The following is a 26,657-nucleotide window of genomic DNA, read 5'->3' as shown; positions in this document are numbered from 1 at the left end:
AGGGCCACCCCAAAGAGGGGGAAGACCAAGATGGTGTCAGCTCCTTCAAGGGTCATGTGACTCTTGTCAAAGGCTTAAGACTCCAAAGAGGACAACAGCTCGTCCAAGTCCCTCATTTTACAGTGAAACAGGCCCCCGTAGAAGTGACTGACTCAAGGTCACCCACCTAGGATAAAGAGCAGAGCCAAGATTTGAACCTGGGTCCTGTGACCTCAGGTTCAATACGTTTTCTGGTACACCACACCAACGGCACCAGTGGTGGGCTGACACTAACTTGTACTGGCTCAAGAGTGTCGATTGCTAAATTCTCAATGTGAGCATTATTCAGATATCCACAAACGTTTCAAAAGAGTCCTTGATTTATTGTTTTATGAGTTGTCAAGAAAGGGATGGAGAAAAAGGAGAGTGATGCTAATTAAACATAAAAGATTGTCCATTTTAATTTTGGAGACCCAGTTGGTAAACATTTACTAGCACCCCCCTGGATGGCATTGTTATGGAGAATATGAGACAATCATTGATATTCTTAATGGTGAGGGGCAGAGTAATGGCATGGCTAGAGGACCAACCTTGTAGTCAGGAAAATCTGACTTCCAAGCCAACCTCTGCACCCAGTGGTGATGCATGCATTTGAAAAGGAAAAAGGCACAGTCTCAGAGACCAGCCCTTCCTTCTCTGAGGGACAAGGGTAGCACAAAGCGTTATGGGATCCTTTTGTTTTACACATGTACAATAGCAGTTTGGCAAATTGTTATTTGTATATAATAGCCCAGAAAAAGTCCTAAGAAGTCTTTGTGTTTGGACCCCCTCCCTTTTACAAATGTACCAATTGTCCACACTGGGAATTCTCTCCCCTGATGAAATCACAGGTCTGCCCCCCCCCCAAAAAAAAGATCAAGAAATAAATCATTAAGATACAATTAACATATGCTCAGTTTGATGGGTTTGAGAAGTTAGGGGATTCAATCAGTCTGAATTAACAAGAATTCATTGTGCAAAGGACTGTGCTAGGCATGGGGGTTACAGAAATGACGATTCTGCCCAAAAGGAATTTCCACAGGCATGTTACTGGAAGAATAAGTTTGAATGCTAGCTCTGCTACTTAATGTGTAATCTCAAGCAAATCTATTCCCTTCTGTGGGCCTCAGCTTTTCCATCTATAAAATGGGAGGAATGGACATGGTGAGCTTGAATGTTCCCCCCAGTCCTAACATTCTCTGGTCATGTGACTAGGTGGGCTTCATGGGCCCTTCCTAACTCTGATAAATCACCAGTAGAATTGCCTAGATCTGGACAAAATCCTCCAAATGATGCTTCTTATTGCGTTTTTTGTCTTCAAAAGATCCCTGAATCCGTGTGACCTTGGGCAAGTCACTTTTGCCTCACTTTTCTTCCTCAAAAAAAAAAAAAGATCCCTGAGAGGCACAAGGGACAGAAAGGTGAAGGGATGGGCCCAAGGTCCCAGAATGAGGGGTGAATGTAGAGTGTTAGTGGTCATCAGACATCATTCCTGCCCTGCCCCATGTGGGGTGACCAAGCCCTCCTTCTCTGCAGGTGTGATACCCCAAGGACAAGATTAGCATGGCTAGAGTTAGAATCCTAGCTCTAGAGCTGGAGGAAACCTTAAACCACCACTAAGTCAAATCCAATCATTTTACAGATAAGGAAACTGAAATCCTGGAGGAGGAAAGTGACCTTGCACAGAGTGACACAACTAGTAAGTGTTTGAGGCAGGATTCAAACCCAGGCCTCCCTGACCCCAAGTCCAGGGCCCTTCTGCTTCCTGTGCATTGCTTTCTAATTTGCAGAATGTTTTCATTTGATCTTCACATGAGCCCTGTGAAGAAAGCAGAACAGGGATGGCTTTCCCCATCTTCCAGATGGATAAGTAGAGTCCTAGGAAAATGAAGTGACTTGTTCAATATCATGCAGTTAGTTACTAGCAGTTTATCAAAGGGTAACTTTGAGATGAATGAGTTTCTGCATCCTGGGTTTCTTCCTGGTATCTGTGATGCCTAGATCCCTCCACACAACCTATGTGTTCTGTATCTGTCAACATGTTTTTACCTGTGGATGCTTTGCAAATATCTGTTGTTGTAGCTGGAAACAAGATGGGATTCTGTGTGCAGAGTGGGGGTGGGTGAGCAGGGGATGGAATGGAAGGAGGCTGTGGGAGGCAGGCCGGGAAGAAGCCAGCCACTAGATGCAAGACAGTGGGTTGGTAGGAAGGCGAGAAGAGATGGCCCAGAGAGTGGGGGGCCTGAGAAAGTGAGCCAGTTGACTGGGGAAAAACAGAGGAAAGAAGCAGAGAGAATGGAGGTGAAGGGCTGGACATCACATGATCCTAGATCCAAGGCCTTTATCATACAGAGAAGGAAACTGAGGCACAAGGGAAATGGCATGATTTATCCAAGGCTACAGAGGTAGTAAGTGTCAATGGTAAGATTGCACAGACATCATCTCTCTCTATATATAACCAATGTTTTGATGAGAAACGGAAATACCAGGGACCCTTTTGCCTACTTCCTCAGTGGCCTCAGCAAGGCTGGGGACTCTCAATGCAAGGGCTAAGTCCAAGGTGGCCTAGAAGTGCAGGGCATGTCAGCTGGCAGAAGGCATCAAAGCCTGACTTGGTCTCCTGAATTCGTGCTATAAGCTCATAGCCAGAAAACCCCAAGAGTTATCCTGTCATATTTTCTTGGCTACTATATACTAATACTGTGAAGGATGAGGGCTCTAGTACTAAACCCAAGAACATGATGCTCTGAGCCATTAGCTTGACTGGCTAGAACATTGTGTTGCCTTGTACCAGCTCAGGAGGGTGAAGTCACTCAGGGACCCTTCCTGGTCACTGGGCTGCAGAGAAGATTATGTGCCAACAGGCAGCTTTAGACCCCAGGCAGTGAGGAGGACCCACAGTGAGCTTGGTTTCATTCAGAGGGCAAAACCCCAAGGCCAACTCTGCCAAGACCTTAGCACATCTGGTGCTGGATGAAAGTGAAAGTCAACCAGGGGAGCAGGTCCAGCTGAATGGTTCACAGACAAACCTTCCATATAACAAGAGGCTTGACCCACAAGGTGAGGCCTCAAGGGGGTCATGTAGAGAGAGACCATTGGCCACAGCAGCAGGAAGGGTAGGCTCCTGCAGAGAGGTGGACCTGAGAGGCCAAGTGGGATTTGAACAGGTTGAAAGGAAGGGATAAGGCATCTTAGGCCCAGGGACACAGTGTCTGGCACTCAGGAAATATGTCATTGATGTTTGGTGATGGCTAGTTTGAGGGCAAAGTGATGGCAAAGGTGTTTAGTCTTCTTTGTTTGAGGAATGGTGAGAAGCTTGGCTTGACTGGAACAGGGGAATGGAGAGGTTGCCCATGCTGGGAAAAGGCTAAATCTGAGAGTTGCAGAGGAAGGCCATGCTATGGTCCAGTCTGTGTAAAGTTTACAGCCTAGCCTATTACAACCAATTCCCAGAAAGTTTATCTTAAATCTCCAGATGAGATTTCCAGGTTTGGGGACCTCTCTCTTAGCCCAAGTTTTCTCCAAACTGTCAACCTCTCAGGCATTTGTGGGGGCCGTGAGACTGGCCCCAATAATAAGGATAAATACTATCTTGTGGTAAAGGCTGGCTCTTGGCAGAGAGGTGGTGGTCTACAGTTGCAGAATGAGGCATATGTTGTCAGACATGGCCAACATTTTGGTTTGTTTCTATTTTACTATAAAATCTTAGTGATTCCCTGTCTCCAACACAACCTTCCCTTGTATAAAAAATAAAGAAAGAAAGAACAGTTAAACGAAACAAACCAACATATTGGCCATGTCTGACAATGTATGCCTCATTCTGCATTGTAGTCCACCACCCCACCACTGAGACAGAAGGCAGCCTTTTCCCACAAGATAGTATTTTCCCTCCTTTTTGGTAAAACCTGGTTTATTTCTGCCGTAAATAACGACAGCTCCCATCTCTTGAGCGTTTGAAGCTTTACAGAAAAAGTCTTTGCTTTGTGACTCAAAGGTGAATATCTCTGCTCTACAGAAAGGTAACTGAGGCTCTTTCCAACTCTATCATGCCACCTCTCTGATAAGAGAAATGATTTCAATAAAGTAGAATGTGTCCAGGCTTGGTTTTTTTCCTGCAAAGGCAAGGATTTTGTTTAACCCTTACCACAACCAGCTCAGACCTTGACCCTGACCTCTGGTGTTCTTCCATTTCCTTTCATGCAGCTAAGAAGCAAGATGGGGCGGTTGCCATGGAGATGCAGCCGCTGAAGAGCGCTGAGGGTGGGGAGATGGAGGAGAGAGAGAAGAAGAAAGCCAATGGCCCCAAGAAGGAAAAGTCTGTGCTTCAGGGGAAACTCACCAAGCTGGCCGTGCAAATTGGAAAAGCAGGTATCAGCCAGGGGTCCTTCTGTGAGCACCTGCCCCGTGCTGGGCACTGCATGGGAAGGAGCTGTGTGAGTGAATAAATAAAGGAATAAAATGAATGAAATGAAACCATCCTCAGCAAAGACAAGACAGTGTGTGATGAAAGTGGTGTGGTGAGTGATCTCCAGGCAGTTCTGAACCTTCAGCCTCGCTAGACTGAGCTTCCTGGGACCCCAGCTCTCTTCCTCTGCTCAGAACCAAGCCAGGGGACATTTACCTGCTACCTCAGGTCTTGAAACACGTGCTAAGACTTCCCTTATCAGCTTGCACACCTGAATGTCTTAGGGTCCTGAGTGAGCAGGGCTAGCCAGGAGGTTCTGGAGCCTGAGGCCTCGAGGCCACATGGGGCCTTCTAGGTCCTCAAGGGCGGCCCTTTGACTCAATCCCAACTTCACAGAACAAATCCCCTTAATAACAGGATTTATTGGGGCAGCTAGGTGGTCCACTGGCTGTGGAGTCAGGAGGGCCTGAGTTCAAATCCGATCTCAGACATTTTGACACACTTACTAGCTGTGTGACCTTGGGCAAATAACTTAATCCCATTTGCCTTGCTTTCCCACCTCCAAAAAAAAACAACATAAAAACCCCAAAAAAAGAAAAAGATTTATTCTGTCAAACTTGGACTCAAGTACCTGAGGACCTAGAAGGGTATATGTGGCCTTGAGGACACAGGTTCCCCCACCTGTTCTGAACTCTTGGGCTTCCCAGATCTGGCCCCTTGCCCTCTGAGCCCCTGCCACTATCCCTGGTTGCTTTGGACTAGCATCTGCTCACTCTCTTCCCTCTACCCTTTGTATCACCAGACACACTCCATACTGATGAACATCTATCTTACAGGATTTATTTACAAAGCAAATTCAGAAATAGCACTTACACATGAGGTAATTAAAATTAGCCTCCTAGCTTGGATTTCTATAATACATGCTACACACACTATTTCATTTGAACCTCACAACAACCCTGGAATGTAGGTACTATTATTATTAGAGATGAGGAAACTGAAGCAGACAGAGAGGTTAAGTGACTTGCTCAGGGTCACACAACCATTCTGCCACTTCCCAGTTCAGATTGGGAGGTTCTCATGTTTCCTGTCTTCTATCCAGTGATAGCAGCCTGAGCTGAGTTGGACCTATTCTGATTCTCTCCTCCTTTGAGTCTCCACTCTCCTCATTACCCCAGATTAAGAATGGGATCATTTTGGGGTGGCTAGGTGGCACAGTGAATAGAGCACTGGACCTGGAGTCAGAAGGACTTGAGTTCAAATCCAGCCTCAGACACTTACTAGCCGTGTGACCTTGGGCAAGTCACTTAACCCCAATTACCCTGCCTTTCCCCCTGCAAAAAGAAAAAAATGGGATCAGTTGTCCAGACCCAATTGAAATGAACCCATCTGGGGACTCTGGCTGGAGCTCATTGGCTCATTCTCCCCCCTCTATTACTGTAGAGTCTCTAGTCTGGGCTTTCCTGGCCATCAGGTGGACCCAGATGGGTACAGCTGCCAGGTGGTACAAGTTGCTGCCTTGGAATTCTGCTCCCAGGAAAGGAGGCTAGGTGACATTGGGCCTTCTCAGTGTTGCAGACTGTGTTCAATTACTTTGACCTTTTGTCCCTGGATTGATTTGGGTTTTCACAGGTTCTATTGCCCAGGGACATTGGCGTTGCATGGGGTCAACAGAGGAGGTCATGGTGTTGTCATCTTCTCTCCTTAATCATGGCAGCCCCGGAATGTTATGTTCACAAACCAATGCATCGTGGCTGATGCCATGATCATATACTGCCACCAGATTTCCAGTGCTACATTCTAGTCATCCCAGTGGCAAAGCCACTCTGCTCCTGTTCTCCTCCAACTGAGGGCCCAACAGGTCCCAGATAAGGCCACCAATTCTGGGCCCCAGTTGTATTCAGAACCTGATAGAAATGGTATAATCACAGTTCCCTTCTACTGTAGCCCTGGTGGGTGAGGTGGAGAGTTGGCAACCAGGATCCTTGGCCTAGTCCTCAGGTCTTTCAAGCCAAGGAGTTTACCGATCTGTCCGAGGAGGAAGCTCTGATAGTTGATAACACAATCAGAGACACCATGTGGAGACACAGAGCTTCCCTGGTGTGGAGAATATTGACAAAGTCCTACCTCCCCCCCCAGTACGTGCCAGCTCAGGAGGTTGTCTGGCCAACATTCTGGATCACTGGACCTGATCAAAGTGGGCACACATTGATCATATTAACGGATAGGAATACTGTTCTGGAGATGCCAGGAACTCTGTCCTCCTGCCCTTTTTTGCTGTATACTTCAGTATCCTCCCAGTACAAGAGTTCTTGTGCCCCAAGGTCCATGAACTTGCTTTTTTTTAAGATATATTTTGATAACTGTATCTCAACATAACTGGTTTCCTTTGTAATCTAATGATTTTTTTTTCATTTAAAGCATAATTCTGAGAAAGGGTCCATAGGCTTCACCAGACTGACTACTGAAAGACTACTGACTACTCTTTTTTTTACACAAAAAGAGACCAAGAAGAACTATCCTAGGACTCCAACCTAAGGGACTATAGGGGACCTCCAGCGCAGTGAGCACAGACAAGTGACCCTCTGGTAGAAGTGGGTTTTGTTTGGGTTACAAAGATGAGCTCCAATTCAGGAAGGAGTTTTGGAATTTTGGAATATCAATCCAACCAGGAAGTTGCCCCAGTGTTTAAGGGGCTAGGAGCATGAGTGCAAAGGAAGAAGGAGAGGCCGGGCATTATCAGGTTGAAACCAGGGTCCTTTACTGAAATTCAGCCTTCAGGAAGAAAAAGTCTGAGTGGAACAGGTTAAGATTTTCCCCGATAGGTTAGAAGAACCATGGGGGATACAGTGGAGTCAGACAGAAGTCTGAAGACCTGCAGCAGTATAAATGCTTGTGTCCCCAAGGACTGCTGGGAGCCATCTGCTTTTCAAGACTATCCATGCAGGACTAACAGGCCTCAGCTGGCACTGACAGCCCTGCCGCCATCTTGGGTCACAACAATCCCCTCTTCCAGGCACTAGCATACAACTTAGTCAAATCCTGTTGGAACAGATCATTTTTCATTCTGATATCTCCACATAACCAAGATTTCCAAGTCTCGGTCAAAGGCTTGTTTATTTAAAACACTTTAGTCTGATAGGATTCCAGTCCGGGTACCCCAGCAGCCAGCAAACTTCAGCTGAGAGACTAAATCTCTCAGCTGGGGAGACCAAACATCTCTACTTGTTAAGCTAAGAATGGAAATGTAAAAACTATTCTTAGCTCATGGGGCCCACAAAAACAGGTGGCAGGCTGGATTTGGCCCACAGGCTGTAGTTTGCTATCCTCTGCTTTCCTAAACCAGGAACTTGAACTAAATTGAATGGTGACCCCCCCCCCGACCCAAACAAACTATATTCATGTTGCTGAAATTTAGCTGGAACCAAATTTGAATCTTTTTGCCAAATAATGGCTCCCCCTTCCAAAAAACAACCCACAAATAAACCTAGTGAATCTATTTCTACCACAACTAAGCTTTGATTGTTTTTTCTATAGCTGTTGAGCTGGAAAGAATCGCCAGAGTGTTCAAAAGAGTCACCAAGCCAAGCCTAGACTAAAGCAGTGTTCCATTTGATATCACATTTTTGTAAATAGAAATCCTACTTTAAATGTATTTAGGAAGCTCTTTATTCAAAGGAGTCCTGTTGTGAATCCTTTTCTAAAGCTAATAACATCCTTCTAATTGGTCTTTTGTGTAAATGTACAATGATCCCCTCCCCATTTGCAGGGTGCTATTCTGGAAACCCCTGCTAATAGATAAGTGTGAATGCGCTAGGGTTTGTTCCTGACATAGAAGGCTTCCTTCCCACAGCTGCCCACTGGCTCGCCACAGTGATCCCTTTCCCAGGGTTCCTTCTATTCTTCTTGTATGGGGAGAAAGCTTGCATTGAGGGCAGGCCTGTCTTTACCACCCTTCTCTAATGCTAGGTAATCTCTCTTTTCAAAAGAAAGCTCCTCACCCCAGCTGCCGCTGCCTCTTCTACCACCACCACCTCCTCTGGCCTCTCTGCAGGCATCTCATAGTACAACCAGGAAGTCAAGGCAGTGGGTGTAGAGGGGCCAAGGAGCTGCAAAGCTGTACCAGTATCCAGAAACAGAAGGCACTTGAATGAGTCAGGGTACACAATGAATACTTGAAATCTCCAATCCTAAATCTGCAGGGTTCTCAGTATTGGCCCCAAAGCATAGAGGGTGGTAATTCACATTTGATGATGATAACAATGAGGAATCAAGTTTGCTTAAAGAGAAGTACACCCAGAACCATGCTGGTGAAGGTTGAGCAACCAGGTATCTAGGGTGGGGGGAATATAAAATGTGCTTACTACACACCTTAACGTTTAATATGTATGACCATCATTTTTTCCCATCACTATAAGTCTACAAAACAGTCAACAAAACAATACACCAAGCCCTGATTTGTATCAGTTTGCTGATTTCCAAGGTGTGAATGTTCACACTGAAAATTTAATAATTTGGCTCTCCTCCAGCACCCCCCTGGGTACACCTGCCTCCCCCTAAATGTGGGTGGCTCCATAAAATTCATATAATGGTGTCTGACTATTTCTTCTCTCCTTTTCTTTTCTACCTCTTGTCTCTGACATGCCCCTCCCCATGCCTGTACCCTCGGCTGCCATTGTTGGGTAGGTTTGGTGATGTCCGCCTTCACTGTCGTCATCCTAGTCGTCTACTTCGTGATCCACAACTTTGTCATTGGTGGCCGGGCCTGGCTCTCCAATTGCACACCCGTCTATGTGCAGTACTTTGTTAAGTTCTTCATCATCGGGGTCACTGTCTTAGTTGTTGCTGTTCCTGAAGGCCTGCCACTAGCTGTCACCATCTCCCTGGCATACTCAGTCAAGGTAAGGGGCCACCCTCCACCAACTCAACTGCCTCCTCATCTTGTAATAGGCCGGCATACTCCTTAAACTGGGTGAATATTTCCCCTATTAGACTGTATGCTCCATGAGGGCAGAGACCATAGTGATCACCACTTTTGTATGTCATTCAGTAATCAATCAACAGACATTTATGAAGTGCCTTCTATGTATCGAGTACTGTGCTAGGCACTGGAGAGTCAAAGAAAAAGCAAAACAGTCCCCTGCCCTCAAGGAGGCTACATTTTATCAGGGGAGATAGCCATGTGCACATACAAATACATTCAAATCAAATACAAAGTAAAAATCAGGTCAGTGGGTAGGAGGCAGTGGGAGATCAGGGATGACCTCATATAAGAGGTAGCCCTTGAACTGACCTTTGGAAGAGTCTAGGGATTCTAAAAGGCTGACGTGAGAAGAGATTATGGTTCAGGCACTGGGAACAGCCTATGCAAAGGCATGAAGAGAGGAGATTGAATGCCATGTAAAGAACAAGAAGACCAGTTTGGACTAGAAAGTGGAGTGTGTAAAAGGGAATAACGTGCAAAACGCCCACAAATGTGGGCTGGAGCTAGGTGGTGACAGAGGGGTTCGTATCTTATCCTAAAGGCAAGGGGGAGTCCCCAGAACTACTACTACTTCTTCTCCTTCTTTGGAGGGGAGAAGGCAAGGTAGTTGGGGTTAAGTGACTTGCCCAAGGTCACACACGTAGTTAAGTGTCAAGTGTCAGACCAGATTTAAACTCGGGTCCTCCAGGGCCAGTGCTCTATCCACTGCAGTGCCACCTAGTGCTTCCCCAGAGCTTCTTAAGCTGAGGAGTGATGTGATCATCCCTGTACTTTAGGAATGTCACGTTGGTATATAGAAGATAGATTGGAGTGAAGAGATAGTTGAAGCATGGAGACCCGTTAAAAGTGAGAGGTGATGAGAGTCCAGACTGGGGGGGGGGGTTGTCTTTCCTGGTATTCTCAGTGCTTAGCATAGTAGCATAGCACACAGTAGGTGCTTAATAAATGCTCATTGGCTAACTGAGCAGATTAATGAGTCAGAATTTCTCTAAATTGACTCATTTCCCCCAGGAGGCTCATGTTCTCATCTCAGACATCCATTCTTTGTTGCAGAATGATTGCTGCAAGGCCAGCAATCAAACCCAGCTTCCTTATGGTCCTGAACCATAAGAGACTATAGTCTCTTTTAGGCTTTTTTCAATCCTGACCAAAAGTCTGCTGCCACATGTCTGGGTCAAAGGCTATGCCTTTATACTCTTATGATCCATTTCCCTATAAGTGCCTATTTTCTTTTCTTTTATAATACAATGTTATACAATATTGTAATACCATAATAGCAAAATAATATAATATACTGTACAATATTGTATAATAATACATAAACCTTTATTAAGCTCCTACTATATGCCAGGCACTGTGCTATGCACCAGGGATACAAAAAGTGGCAAAATACAGTCCCTGCCCTCAAGGAGTTTACAATTTAATGTGAGAGAGATTATACAAACCAATATATACAAAACAAGCTTTATAAATGATAAATATGAAATAATGACCAGAGGGAATTAAGAGGGGTTGGAATAAACTTCCAGTAGGAAGTGGGATTTTAGTTGGGACTTAAAGGAAGCCAGAGAAGCCAGTAGGCAGAGCAGAGGCAGGAGGGCATTATGGCATGGGGGACAGCCACAGAGAATACCCGGAGCCAATAGATGGAAGGTCTTGTTCGTGGAACAGCCAGGAGGCTGGGGTCATTGGATCAAAAATATGGGAACTGAACTAGATGTTTTTCTAAGGTCCCTTTTAGGTCTACAAGCATTTAATCTCTATGACTGGCCCATAAAGCCAAAAAGTACTTTCTAGGATGGTCCAGAGATGCTTGGAAAGCTTTCTCTAAAAGATTTTCCCTTCCCACCCACTGGCAAATCTCTCCCCACTGCCAGCCAGAATTATGATGGAGGTGGTCGAGTCAGTCCCCAGGAGAGGAAGGGAGAATCCAAAATCATAGACTAAAAAATCAGGACATCCTAGACTAGAATCTCCAAAGCCCAAAATAGCATCATACAGTTCGAAGGGGCCCCAAGAGTCTAAGCTATCCAAGAGAGACATTCATTGATTTTCCTTGGGAAGATTTCTGAAGCTGGAGACTCCACACTCTCCCTTGGTTACCCATCCCAGTGTTCAATCATCCCAACAGCCCCAAATTCCTTATTTCTGTCTGCCCCACTCTCTAACCCTAAAGAGTTCCCTGGCCACTTCAGACATTAGTAAGGAGGGAGTTCTTAGGCCCCTAGGGAAAGGTTCATCTTGAATCCTATGGAGAAGGGAATAAGTTTAGGAATCTGTAACTTATGGGTGGGACCCAGGAAACTTTGAGATGCTTCCTTACCAGACTTATTTCATGTTATAAAGGGAAATCCTGACATTTCAAATGCATTTGCTACAGATAGTGTCCATCAATTACAGCCAGTTAGTAGACTGTGTTAATATTTCTTTCTCCACCTAATAAGCTGTTGATTTGACTAATGGCTGCTGTCTCCATTAGGGGTTGTTAACAAAGAGCCTGGCTCTTGTTAAGTGTTTGGGGTTTTGTTGTTGTTGTTCCCAAGGTGATTTCAGACAAACCATTTTGAGGGCTAACAACCCTTATTGAGGACAATTAAATAAGTAGCGTGATCAACATCCCCTTCAATTTGCAGAAAATGATGAAAGATAACAACCTCGTCCGCCACCTGGATGCCTGTGAGACCATGGGCAATGCTACGGCTATATGCTCAGACAAGACAGGAACACTCACCACCAACCGCATGACAGTTGTTCAGTCCTATGTGGGTGACACACACTATAAAGAGATCCCCGACACCAACAACCTGAACCCCAAAATCCTGGATCTACTTGTCCATGCCATTTCCATCAACAGTGCCTACACCACCAAAGTGCTAGTAAGTCTGGGAAAGAGTGTGGGAAAGAGGGGTAGGGAGGGGCCCCTGTCTGGAACAGGGACACATGGGTCACTCTAGTTGGAGTTGTCCACTGGCCAAGCACTCGTTATGCTTTAGTTAAGAACTACTTAGTAAGGAGAGCTCTCCAACAATGGGGATGTCTCTTTAGGTGGACAGCCCCTAATGACCCTCTGGTCATCAGAAAAAATCAATGACCTCCAGTCAGAAAACTGTTATGGAAATCCCTGCACTAGGGAGGAGGAACGGAGACTAGATGACCCCCAAGGTTCCTGCCAGTTCCTTGATCCTAGGGCTCTGGGAGCTCATAGAGTGGAAGGGAAAGGTGACGTTAAGTACCTGAAAATCTCAGACACTGTGAAGATAGAATGAATCCTGACAGTGTGTACTCCAAACATAAAAATGCCTTCAGTTTGTGAAATGAATCCGTACTCTGCTTTTGCCATTTCTCCAAATTCAGCAAAAACAAATCAACTTAAAACATGGCTTGTTGCTTATTAAAAAAATATGTGGGTGGTGGGCCGAGGAGCATGGTTCTGGGTGAGTGACGGTGAGCCAAGATTCCCTGGCTTGACAAGTCGATTGTCCTTCCTCCCCCAAGCCTCCAGAGAAGGAAGGAGCCCTCCCACGCCAGGTCGGAAATAAAACAGAGTGTGCCCTGCTGGGTTTTGTCCTGGACTTGAAACAGGACTTCCAGCCAGTACGGGACCAGATCCCTGAGCAGAAGCTTTACAAGGTTTATACCTTCAACTCCGTCCGCAAGTCAATGAGCACTGTCATCTGTATGCCCGATGGTGGTTTCCGACTGTTCAGCAAAGGAGCTTCAGAAATCCTTCTCAAAAAGTGAGTAGTGGCCCCCCACCTTCTGTTAGGCTTTGAGACTGTCACTTATTCCTGTATTGGTTCCCCACTGCTCTTCAGCCTGCCTTTCAAGGTTCTCCACCATCTGGCCTTCCACTTCCACTTGCAACCCTTACCTCCTGCGATAACTCCCCTCTGCCTCAGTCAGACTAAGCTCCTCACATTCACATTCCTCTATTCTAGGATATCTATCTATATACCTAGAGACAGAAATAGAAAGAAAGAACAAGGGATGAGAGAGTGTTGCTTTGTGTATTGAAATGTTAAGTGATTTGCCCCAGGGTCATATGGCTAGGATGTGTCAGAGGCAAGACTCAAACCCAAGTCCTCTGTTTTCAAATCCAGTACTCCCTTCATCACACTAAGCTGCTCTCTAGGAGTGGTCAGATGAGGTGGGACTTGGCCTGGGCCTTGAAGGACAGGGAAGATGACAGATGACAGAATGGGCACTATGTCTTTCCAATGAAGCTGGGTGAAGAGGGCCTGGATTAGGGTGGTGGCTATGAGAAAGGGAAGGTGTAGATAGATACAACTTAGTCATGATCCTTCTGTCTTTTGGAAAGTGGGATTATCATTAAGGCAAGGTAAGAAGTTATTCATTCCTCTACTTTTGTCAGAGAAAGTTTCAACAGATGTCTGGATGATTTAAGTCCCCTGTCATTACTGTGCCAGTCTTGTGATCTGTTTCCCACACTTTTCATCTATGTCCTCTTTCTGTCCAGGTTGTCTGAAGTACACTCCAATGGCGAAATCATTTTTGTTTCTCTCTCCTTTGATCTTGTCTCAAACGCTATCCACCAAGCTTCCCCCTTCACCTCTACTCCTGATTTCTGCATTTCCTCTCATGAGTGAGGAATACTTTTTCAAAATATCTTTGTAACATTCATTGCTACCCCAGGCCCTACAGCTTATCCTATTTCTATAGTATAGACATGGATTTCGTCCCACCAAATCTCAGTGATGCCTCCTTGCTTGTTGCCTAAACTTTGGGCCCTTGAGTGGTGGGTTTTACAGCTAGACTTTCGCTGCTGTGAATTGTTGGATATTTTAGCTGCTACTCTCCTCTCTATGATCTTGGTAGGTGGGTAGGTAGTTTTCTCCCTCCCCACACTTTGTTGGTTTAAAGCCCTTTTGAGTCAGCTTGCAAAACTTCAAATAAATACATCCTCACCACCATTGTTAGGTGAACTCTATCCCCATTCTTAGCTTTTAAACTGTATCCCAGAAGTCCAAATCCCATCCTCAGATTCCATCTTCTTAGCTAGTTGATCATTTCCCAAATCAATTTTTTTCTTCTGCATTCCTTGCTTTTAATAGGCTTTCTGTTTTGGCCAGAAACCCTATGGGTCTTCCCCTCCCAAATTGAATTTTTTTTTTTGGACTAGGTAAAAGAGGCCATTCTTTGCCTCATTTTTACCTAGCCTTAATCACTGAAGAGACATTGCCTCAGACAAACTAAGACCTGTTAAAGCCCTTAGCTTAAAAAGACCAAGGTCCCCCTTTGCATCTGGGGCCATTGCCAGTCATCCTGCTCTATATCTTACCACTGGGTCCAGATGGCTCCAGAGCAGAAAGTGAGGCTGGTGACTTTGCACACCCCTGCCTCACTTAAGTCCAGTTCACTTGCAAGTCTTGGCATCACCTTCCTGATGCCACTGTCCTCTTCAAGAACAAAGAAGAAACAACGAGAATAGTCAGCAGGGAACTAGATAAGTTATAAGGGCCCTCCCATCTCTGGAGTCTTAGGTACTTTGAATTTTTAAAATTAGGATTTTTAAAAGTTTGATGACAGAAGATCCTTAGTATTTTTCCACTCAAATTCCAACCAACTGAAAACCTACTTGTGGCAACACTTCTCAAACTATGTTTAGCAACAACCTTACATGAATTGAGGAATACAGGGAAGTTTTGATTCTCACCAACTCACTCTCTCATCAATTTTGCTGTTTCGTTTTTCCCTCCCTCTCCCCCCTCCTTTCCTACACTTGTGTCCTTCACCTCACTTCTCCAGATGCACCAATATCTTAAACAGCAATGGAGAACTCCGCAGCTTCCGTCCTCGGGACAGGGATGAGATGGTGAAGAAGATCATTGAGCCAATGGCCTGTGATGGCCTACGTACCATCTGCATTGCCTACCGGGACTTTCCTGCAGGCCAGGAGCCCGAATGGGACAATGAGACGGAGATTGTGGGAGAACTCACCTGCATTGCTGTTGTCGGTATCGAAGATCCCGTCCGACCTGAGGTAGGGATTTAATCATAAGAATACCTACCATTTCAATTGAACTTTAAGACTTACAAAGTACTTTCCTCCCAAGATAGCATTATGTATTATTATCCCTGTTTTACAGAGGAAGGTTAGGTAAAAATGACTTGCTCACTGTCACATAGCTAGTAAATTGAAAGAGCCGAGATTCAAATCTTCATGTCTTCATGATGTCTTCAGATGTCAAGTACTGTGTTCTTTCTACTATATACCATGATGCCTTTTATAACTCATGGTTTTCCAGCACTCTGAATTTCTCCTGTCCCCTACCAACAATTAGACTCCTTTTCTTCCCTTATAAGAAGCAGTTAATAACATTTGACGTTGGAAGGCACTAATCTGTGCCTAGGTGTGGTATTTCCATATATCTTGCTCCAAGGGATATTCTCTTCTGTTGTTAATATGAAAATGTAGAATGGTACCTTTCCCCCATTCTCCAATCTAGGCTACTAAATGCACTTCTTTCTATATTGTCATAGAACAAACAGACAGGAAGAAATGATAAACAGAGGCTGGTAAGTTTCTTAGAATGAAGGAGTCAGATCAAATGACTTCTAAGTCCCTTTTGATTCTAAATCTGTTCTCCTCTGGAGCCCATCTATGTCATCCTTATTCTGACATTTACTCTAGCTGTTCCAACCAGAATACCCATCCTAATCCAACCCACAGTTCAAACCCCACTTGTTTCAGGAAGCCTTAGCTAATACCCCAGCCCGACTCTCCATTGCATTCTCACTCCTCTCAGCTATTCTGGCCCTTAGCATTTGTAATTCAGGATTTGACCCTCAGTTGCCCACTGAGTGCTGTTTGTGGATTAGATGTATCTCCCCAAACAGACTGGGGACCCTCTTGGAGCAAGCCCCAAGTCTCCTCCTCCATGCTCCCCCCTATCACAGAGCCCAAGACTAGGCACACAGTATAAACTCACTGAATGCCTGGTTGATTGATGGGCTGAAATTTGTGACAGTTTCTGAGTCTGGGAGGATGTAGTTTGTGGGAGTGACTGGGGCCCCTCTGGGGCCCCCATTGAAGGCTATATCCTGGACTGAGGAACCATGAAAATGGACCAGGAGTACGGCTGGTATGTCCTGGATTCTGAAAATGGATTGATTATAGTTTTAAGCACTTCTGTTCTTTTAGAGCCAAGTAATAATTAATTCAACTGGGGTTAGACAACATGGGTTTTAGGGAAAAAAAGTCAATGATAGACAGACAGACGGACGGACGGACGGACGGACGGATGGATGGATGGATGATGGAAGATAATTGGATGGATGGATGGATAGATAGCCACCAAACAACCATAGAGTATTGGAACCAGGAGAAACCTTGATATCATCTCATCCAAATCCCTCATTTTATAGGTGAGGAAACTGAGCCCAGAGAGGGAAGGTAACTTCATTAATGCCACACAGCAAAATAGGAATAGAGCTGAAACCTTTATTCAAAAGCCATTCCTTTCCTTTGGAATGCTGCCTCCCTGCTCCTTCTCTTAATCCTTCAAGGTATGCCTTTTCAGGAACCCTTCCCTAACCACCCAAGAGAGGAAGCTGAGAATACCTGGATTTGAGTTCTAATCATGATACCAACTAACTGTGTGACCTTAGGCAGGTAACCTCTCCTCTCTGGGTCTCATCCAAAATCACAGAGCAGCAACTGGACTTTTCATGGACTTTCCTTGCTTCCTTTTTTCCAGATAATGTTTTCCATTCATTATTTGCTCTATGTTCCCTCATTTATTTTTATATTAAGCTCTCCACATTCCAAAATGGTTCTTTGGGGGGGCTTTGAAGAAGAAACTTGCAAACTTTTCCACTTGAATGTTTGGATTGGGGTTGGCTGTACTTAGACCCACCCCCCTCCAAACATAAAGGTCCCACCTCTGTCGGGCCAAGTAAATGGGCGCTTGTTAGACACCTAAAAAGAAGATATTCATAGCAACCTGGCCTCATTCTGCCAAAGCCTTTCAGGATTGTAAACATGCCCTGAATAACTGGCCACTTGTTGGCCTCAGCCCTAGTGTGGTTCCTTCTCCATGTTTGGTGTTTGCCTGTGTGTGCATGTGCATCTGTGCTTAGGCGTGCAAAGCTGGCCAGTGCTGCTGCCACCCTTTACAAACAGTTCTGTAGCTGACCTCCTTGGGGCCCCCTGGGCCTTGAATTCTACCCCTGATCTCCTAGACTCTGAGAATGTTCAAGCTGGACGGGATCTTGGAGCTCTTCCAGATTGAATCTCTCTGACACTTGAGAGCCTAAGGCTCAGAGAAGATAGATGACTAGCTCAAGGTCACCCAACTCCAAAGTAACACAGGCAAGACTAGAAACTCAGGTCTCTTGACTTTCAGCCCAGGGCTCTCACCATTGCACAGTGGTGCCTTGGAAATCAGAAGAGCTGAAACAGGCTCAACACAACAAGCATTTCTCTAGGTCCCTATTGTACATATGCCACATACTTCTCCAAGTGCTGGGATACAAACAGAAAAATCAGAACCAGTTCCTGCCCTCAAGAGCTTTCCATTTCTTCAGGTTTGGGCTGGGTAGAATGCATCATGTGTATATATGTAAATAGATAAGAATTATCTCAGGAGGAAGAAGATGCAAATGCTTCCTGCAGGTGGTAACACAAGAGTTAGGCATCAAAGGAAGCCAAGGAGTCTGAGAGACAAAGGTTACACCTCCCTTTGTGGCAAAGATGGAGGACTATGGGTATGGAATATTTTATACAGTCGGACTCAGTTAATGTTGTTATTTAGTTTTGCTATAATGCTTTCTTCTCCCCTTCTTATATTCTTTGTTACAAAGGATGGCTTGCTGGATGGGAAAAGAGGTGGAAAATTGGAAAATGAAAGTGATGTAAAAGACATGAAAGATAATTTAAAATGATAAATTGGATGGAGGCTGAATTGGAGAGGACAGAGATTTGAAGCAGAGAGACCAACTAGAAGTCTGTTGCTACAGTCTAGGAGAGAAGTAACAAAGATCTGAATTAGAGTGGCATCCATGTGAGAGAAGAGAAGTGGATAGGTGGGAGAGATATTATGGAGGACCAATCAGTAGAACTTAGCAACTGGCTGGATATGGGGAAGAGGAGGAGGATGCTGAGAGTTCAAACCTAGGAGAAGAGAAAGATGGTGGGGCCCTCACAGAAACTGGCAGGATTGAAGGAGGATTAGGTTTGGGGGACAGGGTAGGAAATCATGAATTCTGTTTTCGACATGTAGGGTTTGAGGTGCCTTTGTGACATCCAGTTCAAGAAGTCCCAAATATAGTTATTCATATTCAAATAGAACTCAAGGAAAATACCAGGGCTGGATATGTCAAGCTGGGAATCTTCAGCGTAGGGATGATTACTGAACCCATGTGAGTGAACGATACCCTCGAGAGATAGGCTAGAGAATGAGAAGAGATGTCCCTAGACAGAGCCCCAAGGTACTTGCATACTAAGGAGCAACCAGACAGGCAAGAGGAGAGCCAGCTGTGGCACAGAAGCCAGGGAAGGAGAGTATTCAGTTCAGTGAAATAGCTTAGGTAATAGGGAGCCACTGAAGTCTGTTGAGTGGGAAGATCACTGTCAGCTAAGTGGAAGATGGACTAGAGTGGAGAGAGACTCAAGGCAGAGAGATCAACTGGTAGGTTATTGCAATAGTCCAGGTGTGAGGTGATGAAGACCTCCATCAAAGTGGTGATTGTGTAAGTGTAGAGAAGGGGACAATAAATGAGAGACGTTGTGAAAGACAATGGTGAAATGACAAGACTCAACCACAAATTAAAGAGGAGAAGAGAACGACAACAAGGTTGGAAGCCTGTGTGACTTGGAGGATGTTGAGAAGCTTAGAATTGGGAGGAGATTGTTGGGGGAGGGGGAAGATAAGAAGTTCAGGTTGAGACATGTTGAACTTGAAGTACCTATGGAACATTTGGTTTGAGATTGCTAATAAGCAGTTGCTGACTCAAGACTAGAACTCTGGAGACAGGTTAGAACTGGATACAAAAATCTGGGTCCCATCTGCATAGAGTCTATAATTGAACCCAGGGGAAGTGATGAGATCACCAAACAAAATAGTACAGAGGGAGAAGAGGGTTCAAGACAGAGCCTTGGGGGGTGATACTCAAGATTAATGGGAGTGACCTGGATGAAGACAATCCAGCAAAGTAGTGGCCAGACAGGTAGGAAAAGAACAAGGAGAGAACAGAAAACCTAGAGAGGCTAGACCAAGGGTGGAGAACCTGCAGCCTCAAGGCCACATGTGGCCCTCTAGGTCTTCAAGGGTGGCCCTTTGGACAAATCCAAGCTTCACAGAACAAAACCCCTTAATAAAAGGATTTGTTCCGTAAAATTTGGACTCAGTCAGAAGGCCTCACCCAAGGACCTAGAAGATCACATGTGATCTCAAGGCTGCAGGTTCCCCATCCTTGGACAAGAGTATCCAAGAGAAGAGGGCAATTGATAGTGTCAAAGAATTCAGAAAGGTCAAGAAGGATGAGGATTGAGAATGTGGCAATTAAGAGGTCAGGGGTGACTTTGAAGAGAGCAGTTTCAGTTCAATGATGAGGTTGGAAGCAAGATTGTAGAGAGTTTAAAAGAGAGTGAGAAGAGAAGATGTTGATATCGTGAGTGTAGATGGCTTTCTCAAGGAGTTTCACTAAGAATGAGAGAAGAGCTATAGAATGATAGCTAGCAAGGATGATGGAATCAAGTGAAGGATTTTTAAGAATGAGAAAGACATGGGTATGTTTGTAGGAAACAGAGAAAGAGCAAATGAGAAGAGACAAGATTAGAGAGAAAGTGGGAATAATAGAGGGGACAATTATCTGGAAAAGATGGAATAGGATGGGGTGGGATTCATGTAAGGACAGCTAGGTGGTGCTACAGTGGATAGAGCACCAGCCCTAGAGTCAGGAGGGCCTGAGTTCAAATGCAACCTCAGATATTTACTAGCTGTGTAGCCCTGAGAAAGTCACTTAACTCCATTGCCTCAAAAAAAAAATGATTCCTGTACAGGAATCAGCCTTGTCAAGGGGAAGACCACCTCATCATGTTAGACAGAGATGAAGGAGACACTGGGGGAAAATGTCTGCATGATTTGAGATAAAGTGGATGGGAGAAGAGGGAGCTTTTAGCAAAGGGACTTCATTTTTTTACTGAAGGTCCTCAGCTAAGAGGGAGGGGTAAGGTGGGGAGGGAGTATCTTGGGATGGTTGAGAAGGGATGAAAAGTCTTGTAGTGCCTATTGTATTGATAGAGAGAGAAAATATATCAAGGAGGTAGAAAAGATTTACCTTGCTTTGGGGAGGGTCCAGTTGAGGTTATGTAACATAAATATGTAGTGGACCCAGGCAGCATGGGTTTTGTGACTCTCTATAGCTCCATTCAGTCCTGTCTGAATAGGACTGAAGGAGGCATGTAGAATGAAGGAAAAAAGCATTTAACTGAGGATTTACTATGTGCCAGACATTGTGCTAATCACTTTACAAATATTGTCTTATTTGATCCCCACAGCAACTCTGGAGGGTAGATGCCTTCATTATACTCATTTTACAGTTGAGGAAACCAAAGCAGAGCGGGGGGGGGTTGGTGCCTTGTCCAGGGTACCACAACTAGTAAGTGTCTGAGGCTAGATTTAAACTCAAGTCTTCCTGACTTCAGGCCCAAAACTCTATTTACTCACTACACCACATGTTTGCCTCTGGAAGGTAGAATCTCAGGTTGAAACATAGCAAGGAACTCTAGTGTCGAGCTGAATTGATATACCAAGGTTTAAGAAAGAGAAGGAAAGAAAATGCAGCCAATGCAGGAGTGATGGCCAGGAAAAGAACTAATAGACAGAGGGATCGTAGGTTACAGTGAGGATAAAGAACAGGGTTAAAAGTCCTAAGGAGGAAAGGAAAGATGAAATGATGACAGATCGTGATCAGAGAAGGGAATTTCAGAGCTCACGAACATAGAAGTGGAATGCTTGTGAGCAATAGCAAAATTAAGGCTATGAACATCTTTGGGTGGAGTTGAGGTGGGGTGAAGGCATTGAAAAACTGAAAGGCTAGAGGATTTGAGAAAAATATCAATATCTATGTTGAAGCCCCTAGCATGAAAGCAGGAGTTGGAGAAGAGAGAAAAACTGTGCCAGGGACTAAAATCATTAAAGAAGGAAGGCAGATAGCTTTGGGTAAGCCACTAGGACCTAGATTGGGTGATGAATTTGCATCAAGTACACTTCAAAGAAAGAGAAGCTACTGAGTGAATGTGGTGAAGGAAGAGCCTGGAACTGACAGTGGGGAACAAGGAATAATCCAACTTCCCACCTTGGCTAGTGAGTCAGGAAGAGGTGAGAGAAGAGTTATGAATGAAAGTGCAGCCAGTGCTGGAAAGGTTGGGGGTAGGGAGCAGGGAAAGGAGGGCTGTATCATCGAGGGAGAGCCAGGGCTCAGTGAGAGCCAGAAGATGAAGAGAATAAAGGAAAAAAGCTCAAGATGAAAGCTAGTTTGGCCTTAAATGCTAAGGGCTTTGACTTTTTAAAAAGAACTAGGGAGGTGGAGAGGGAGAGATTCAGAGAGCTCCCACAGAGACAGCCTTGATTAACTAAAGTGGAAACCTTTACATCTGTGAGACTCCTCGAAGGACCCACATAGCCTCAGGGATGGCAGCCCCTGGGCATCAGGAAGTTCCTGTGCCAATCTGGGAGCTTAAGAAACAAGAGGTAGCAGCAATGGAATAGCAGTGACAAACAAAGGCATTCTTGGACCAAACCTCCTAGACCCAGTAAAGGAGTTGCTAAGAACAGGCTTTGTAGAATAAGTAGAGTTAGGGTTAATTGGGGCCAGAGCCAAGGAAAGAGAAAAAGCTACAGTATATAGGAACAAACTTGGATGCTCCCCTTCATTGGCTCTGTGAGTCATGTGTATTGTGCAGGTCTGTAAAAATTTATCAGTCAATAAGCATTTATTATGTGCTTGCTAGGTTCTAAGCATTGGTCTAAATGCGGCCAAAAAAAAGAGAAAAAATTGGGGGAAAAAAACACTTCCCTCAAGGAGCTTACATTCTAATGTGTTCACATATAAATGTATACAGAATGTATACCAAATGCATACAAAGGTAGCACCTGAGGGGACCAGAAAAGGTCTCATGAATGTTCGAACAGCAGTCATCTTTTTTTCCCCAAGTGTTTTCCCTTTGAAGGATCCTCAAACCCGTAAGTCTAGAGGAATGCAGTTGTTTTGACTACAATGCAAAGTTACACGGGGAGTAATCATATAATTTATATGAAAAAGACTCCAGGGTCTTGATGGGCCTCTAAGCTTACTGTCAGTGAGCATGCCATTTAAGAGTTATCTGAAAGAGTTGGAGATGGTTATTCCGAAGGAAAAAAGAAGTATGGCTCACATGGTAGCTATTTTCCAGTATTTGAAAGGATTAAAAATTTCTTCTAAAGGGCAGTACTGGAACCAATGGATAGAAATTTCAGGGGAGGTGATTTCAAACTCATGATAAGAAAAAAAATCAAAAGTGTCCAACAATGGGGAACACTACCTCATGAGGAGCTTATCGAGGAACTTCAAGCCTCTGTCATATATCCTGTAGAGGGGATTCCTGACAGGATCAGGAAAGTTGGATTCTTTCCTTCTGAGCTTTCTTCGAACTCCGATTCTATGGGTGTATAACTCTTAGCTGCCACTTGGTGGCAGCAGAGACTAAGAAGCGACTGACATGGACTCCACCTTTTTGATCACAAGATGGATCCATTCAGTCTACCATCGTTTATTAAGAACCTACTATGTGCAAGACACTGTGCTAGGCTTTAGGGAGACAAAACTGAGATCGGCTTTGTGCTCTAGGACCTTGCCTTGTATTAGCAATCTCCTTTGCTGAATCTTCATCCAGGTCACTCCCTCTATCCTATTTCATTTCATTTCATCCACTTTGATGAATTCAATTAGCATCTCTATGCTGATGATTCTCAAATCTACTTATCCAGCCCTAACTGCTCAGTTGATCTCCAGTCTCCATCTCCAACTGCCTACTGGACATCTCAAAATGTCCAAAACTGAACTCATTATCTTTCTCCTCTAGTTTCCCTGTTACTGTTGAGGGCACCACCATCCTTTCAGTCACTTGGGTTCACACCATAGGTGTGATTCTTTTTTGTTTTGTTGTGTTTTTGTTTTTCTAGGAGTGGGGAAGGCAGGGCAATTGGGGTTAAGTGACTTGCCCAAGCTCACACAGCTAGTAAGTGTTAAGTATCTGAGGCCAGATTTGAATTCATGTCCTCCTGACTCCAGGGCCGGTGCTCCATTCACTGCACCACCTAGCCATCCTATAGGTGTGATTCTCAACTCTTCATCTGAATCTGCACCCATATCCAATCTACTGCCAAATCCTGTTGATTTGACTTTCCCCAAATCCCTCGCATAAGCCTTTCTGTCCTCCGACACTGCCAGGGCAGATTTTCACTACCTCAAACATCAGCTATTGCAACAGCCTTCCAGTTGATTTCCCTGACACAAGTCTCTCCCCATTCCATCCACTTAGTTGTCAGATTGATCTTCCTAAAGCAAAGGTCTGACCGGGCCACCTCCCTACCAGCCTCCCTATTCTATTAACTTCAGTGACTCTGTGTTTCCTTCAGGATCAAATATAAAATCCTCTTTAGCTTTGAAAGCCCTTCACAACCTGGCCTCTCCCTACCTTTCCAGGTATTTTACACCTTCCTCTCCTCCATATACTCTTCCATCCAGTGATACTGGCTAACTTGCAGTTCCTCAAATATAGAACTCCATCTCCTGACTCTGGGCATTTTCTCTGGCTGTCCTTTATGCTTCCAATTCCCTCCTTCCTCATCTCCACCTCCTGGCTTCCCTGGCTTCCTTCAAGTCCCAACTAAAATCTGACCTTCTAAACCTCTTTAGTTCTAATGCTTTCTCTCTATTGATTATCTCCAATTTTAGCTTGTTTGTATGTAGTTGTGAGCCTGTTGTCTCCCCCATTAGACCAGGAGCTCCTTAAGGGCAAGGATTGTCTTTGGCCTTTCTTTGTATCCACAACCGTTAGCACAGTGCCTGGCACTTAAGAAGCACATTGTAAGCATTTAAGAAATGTTTGTGGGGTGACTGACAGAAACAACACATACTCATATAAATACATATAAAATATCTGTAAAGCAAATGCAATGTAATTGAGATGGAAGATCACACGGGGATCTAGGAGAATTGAACAAGAAAGAAGATGTGTCTTGAGGGGACCTAGGGAATCTCAGAAGTGAAGGTGATGAGGGCTCTTTTTTTTTTACTTTAATTTTTTAAAAATATTAACACAAAAATATGACTAATAATGTGTGCACTAATTAAAAATGTAACATGCTAATTACATGCAAAGATGCACTGTGTATGTATTTTATGAAGTATTCACATGTGTATATATTTTCTTCACTTACAAGTACAATGCAGACAAGAAAAGGCAGCAGAAAATAGTATTATTCTAGATGTTAATATAATATTGTTGTTAACTTAATAGAAAATTTCTGGTTTTGCATTTTTGGCAGACTAGTCTACAAAAGTTAGTTTTGAACTGTTTTAATGACAAACCTAAGAGTAAAATATTTAAATATTGAGTGGTCCAAAAGCTGCAGATAGAAAAGACTGCAATGCAATCACTTTAAATGGCACTTGAAGGCAGGCCTTCTTCCAGAAGACTGCCAAATCCTACCTTGACACTTTAAAATGTTTTTGAAGGTATAAAATTAATTTTCCAGACAAGTGGATGATTCTATTCTTCCAGAGGTTATAATTGCAACTGCTGTTGTGTAGAATGAATTTACTGCATGAGCTCATGAGGCCACTGAAAGGGGGAGGAGGGTGTGGAGGGCACATGGAGAAAAGACAATTTTACAATACCAGGACAATGGCATTGCTAATGAAGCTGGTAAGGTACATTCCCTGTTTCTCTATGCATTTAGTAACTGCTACAACACAAACAAGAACTTTGTGGTTTCTGTTGTTGAGTCATTTTTGAGTCATGTCCAACTCTTCATGTCCCCGTTTTGGGGGCTTTCTTGGCAAAGATACTGGAATAGTTTCCCATTTCCCTTTCCAGCTCATTTTACCGATGAGGACACTGAGGCAAACAAGGTTAAGTGACTTGTCCAGAGTCACACAGCTATGAAGTGTCTGAGACGGGATTTGAACTTAGCTTTCCTGACTCCAGGCCAAGTGCTGTATCCACTACAGTGCCACCTAGCTGCATCTGTTACTTAGCTTGACATTTAAGGCTTTTCATATCTAGCCCCAGTCAACCTCCTTGCACATGCTATACAAACACACATTCTCTCCTTCCAAATCAGGTTTCTTACATCCCTGAAATATGTCAGGCCCTTTCCCATCTCACTGTCTTCCCTCATCCGACCACTACACTCCCTTCCCTCCTCCCTGCCTGTCTTTCAAGACTCAGTTTGCCCTCAGGAAGCCCTCTCTACCTATCCCAACCCCCATTGTCTTCCCCAAAAAAACGCACCTTCCATAGGCCTCATTGCCTATCTTTGCAGCTTATTAAACTCTCACTTAGCATAAACTATCTGGTATTGCTGAATAACTTGTCCTTGGTTGCATCTTGCCACCCCAACTAGATTATAAAAAGTGTCAAGGGCAGATACCATCTCCCCAGTAGGCACTCAAACTGAAAACAAAGACCTCAGACCTCCATCCTGTTTGTTCTAAGTGGCTCTTGGCATTCCACCCCATGAAAATTGGTCATCCTTACCCCAGATGTGGGACAGAGGGCTCCCCAGTTTGGGAAGCTGAGGCTGAGCATATGGAAGGGGGGAAGGCAATGCTTGGGTTTGTACCAGCCTTTCTTGCTCCACAGATCCTCAAGTCCCAGAAGATAGACAAGAAATATGGCACTTTACCTTGTAAAAGGTTTTGCTTGTGAAAGTGGGCGTGGGAAGAGCTGTAACTTGGGAATTATTGTGAAGTGGGGCAATTTTCTGAATTTCATGTATGAAATCTCCTAGAAGCAAATGTGAAATTTTCTTTATGCTCAAATTGTTCCTTAGTATAGCAATCATGCTGCAACAAATAAGAATTGTCAAAATGAGTAATGTAGCAGACCTGACTGCCCCATGTATGGCAAGGCTATAGACAAGGGTCACAACAATTCAATTAGGGAAGCACAAAAACTTCCTCACAGGTAGAAGGGACCACAGTCTGCAGAGGATAATAGGTCTGGAGGTAGGAGGGACC

At 44.4% G+C, this 26,657-nt stretch overlaps 1 protein-coding gene across 4 annotated transcripts in view; it reads left to right on the top strand.

Moving 5' to 3' along the window:
- The window catches only part of ATP2B3 (ATPase plasma membrane Ca2+ transporting 3), a 114,063-nt gene that overhangs the window by 48,091 nt on the left and 39,315 nt on the right, over nucleotides 1-26,657 (top strand). For 3 of the 4 annotated variants that reach the window (XM_069108471.1, XM_069108472.1, XM_069108469.1), the window contains 5 exons: nucleotides 4,222-4,386; nucleotides 9,110-9,324; nucleotides 12,041-12,283; nucleotides 12,903-13,144; nucleotides 15,174-15,408. In XM_069108471.1, the coding sequence (XP_068964572.1) occupies nucleotides 4,222-4,386; nucleotides 9,110-9,324; nucleotides 12,041-12,283; nucleotides 12,903-13,144; nucleotides 15,174-15,408 (1,100 nt within the window). Of the gene's footprint in view, nucleotides 1-1,660; nucleotides 1,718-4,221; nucleotides 4,387-9,109; nucleotides 9,325-12,040; nucleotides 12,284-12,902; nucleotides 13,145-15,173; nucleotides 15,409-26,657 lie in introns of all 4 variants that reach the window. The other variant, XM_069108470.1, reaches the window with a different exon arrangement.

The sequence above is a fragment of the Petaurus breviceps genome, unplaced genomic scaffold (assembly GCF_028583685.1).
Source record: "Petaurus breviceps papuanus isolate PSGF00001 unplaced genomic scaffold, PetGlider_PUasm1.0 90386, whole genome shotgun sequence".
NCBI classification, from domain to species: Eukaryota; Metazoa; Chordata; class Mammalia; order Diprotodontia; family Petauridae; genus Petaurus; species Petaurus breviceps.
This window is presented reverse-complemented; position numbering and strand designations above follow the sequence as displayed.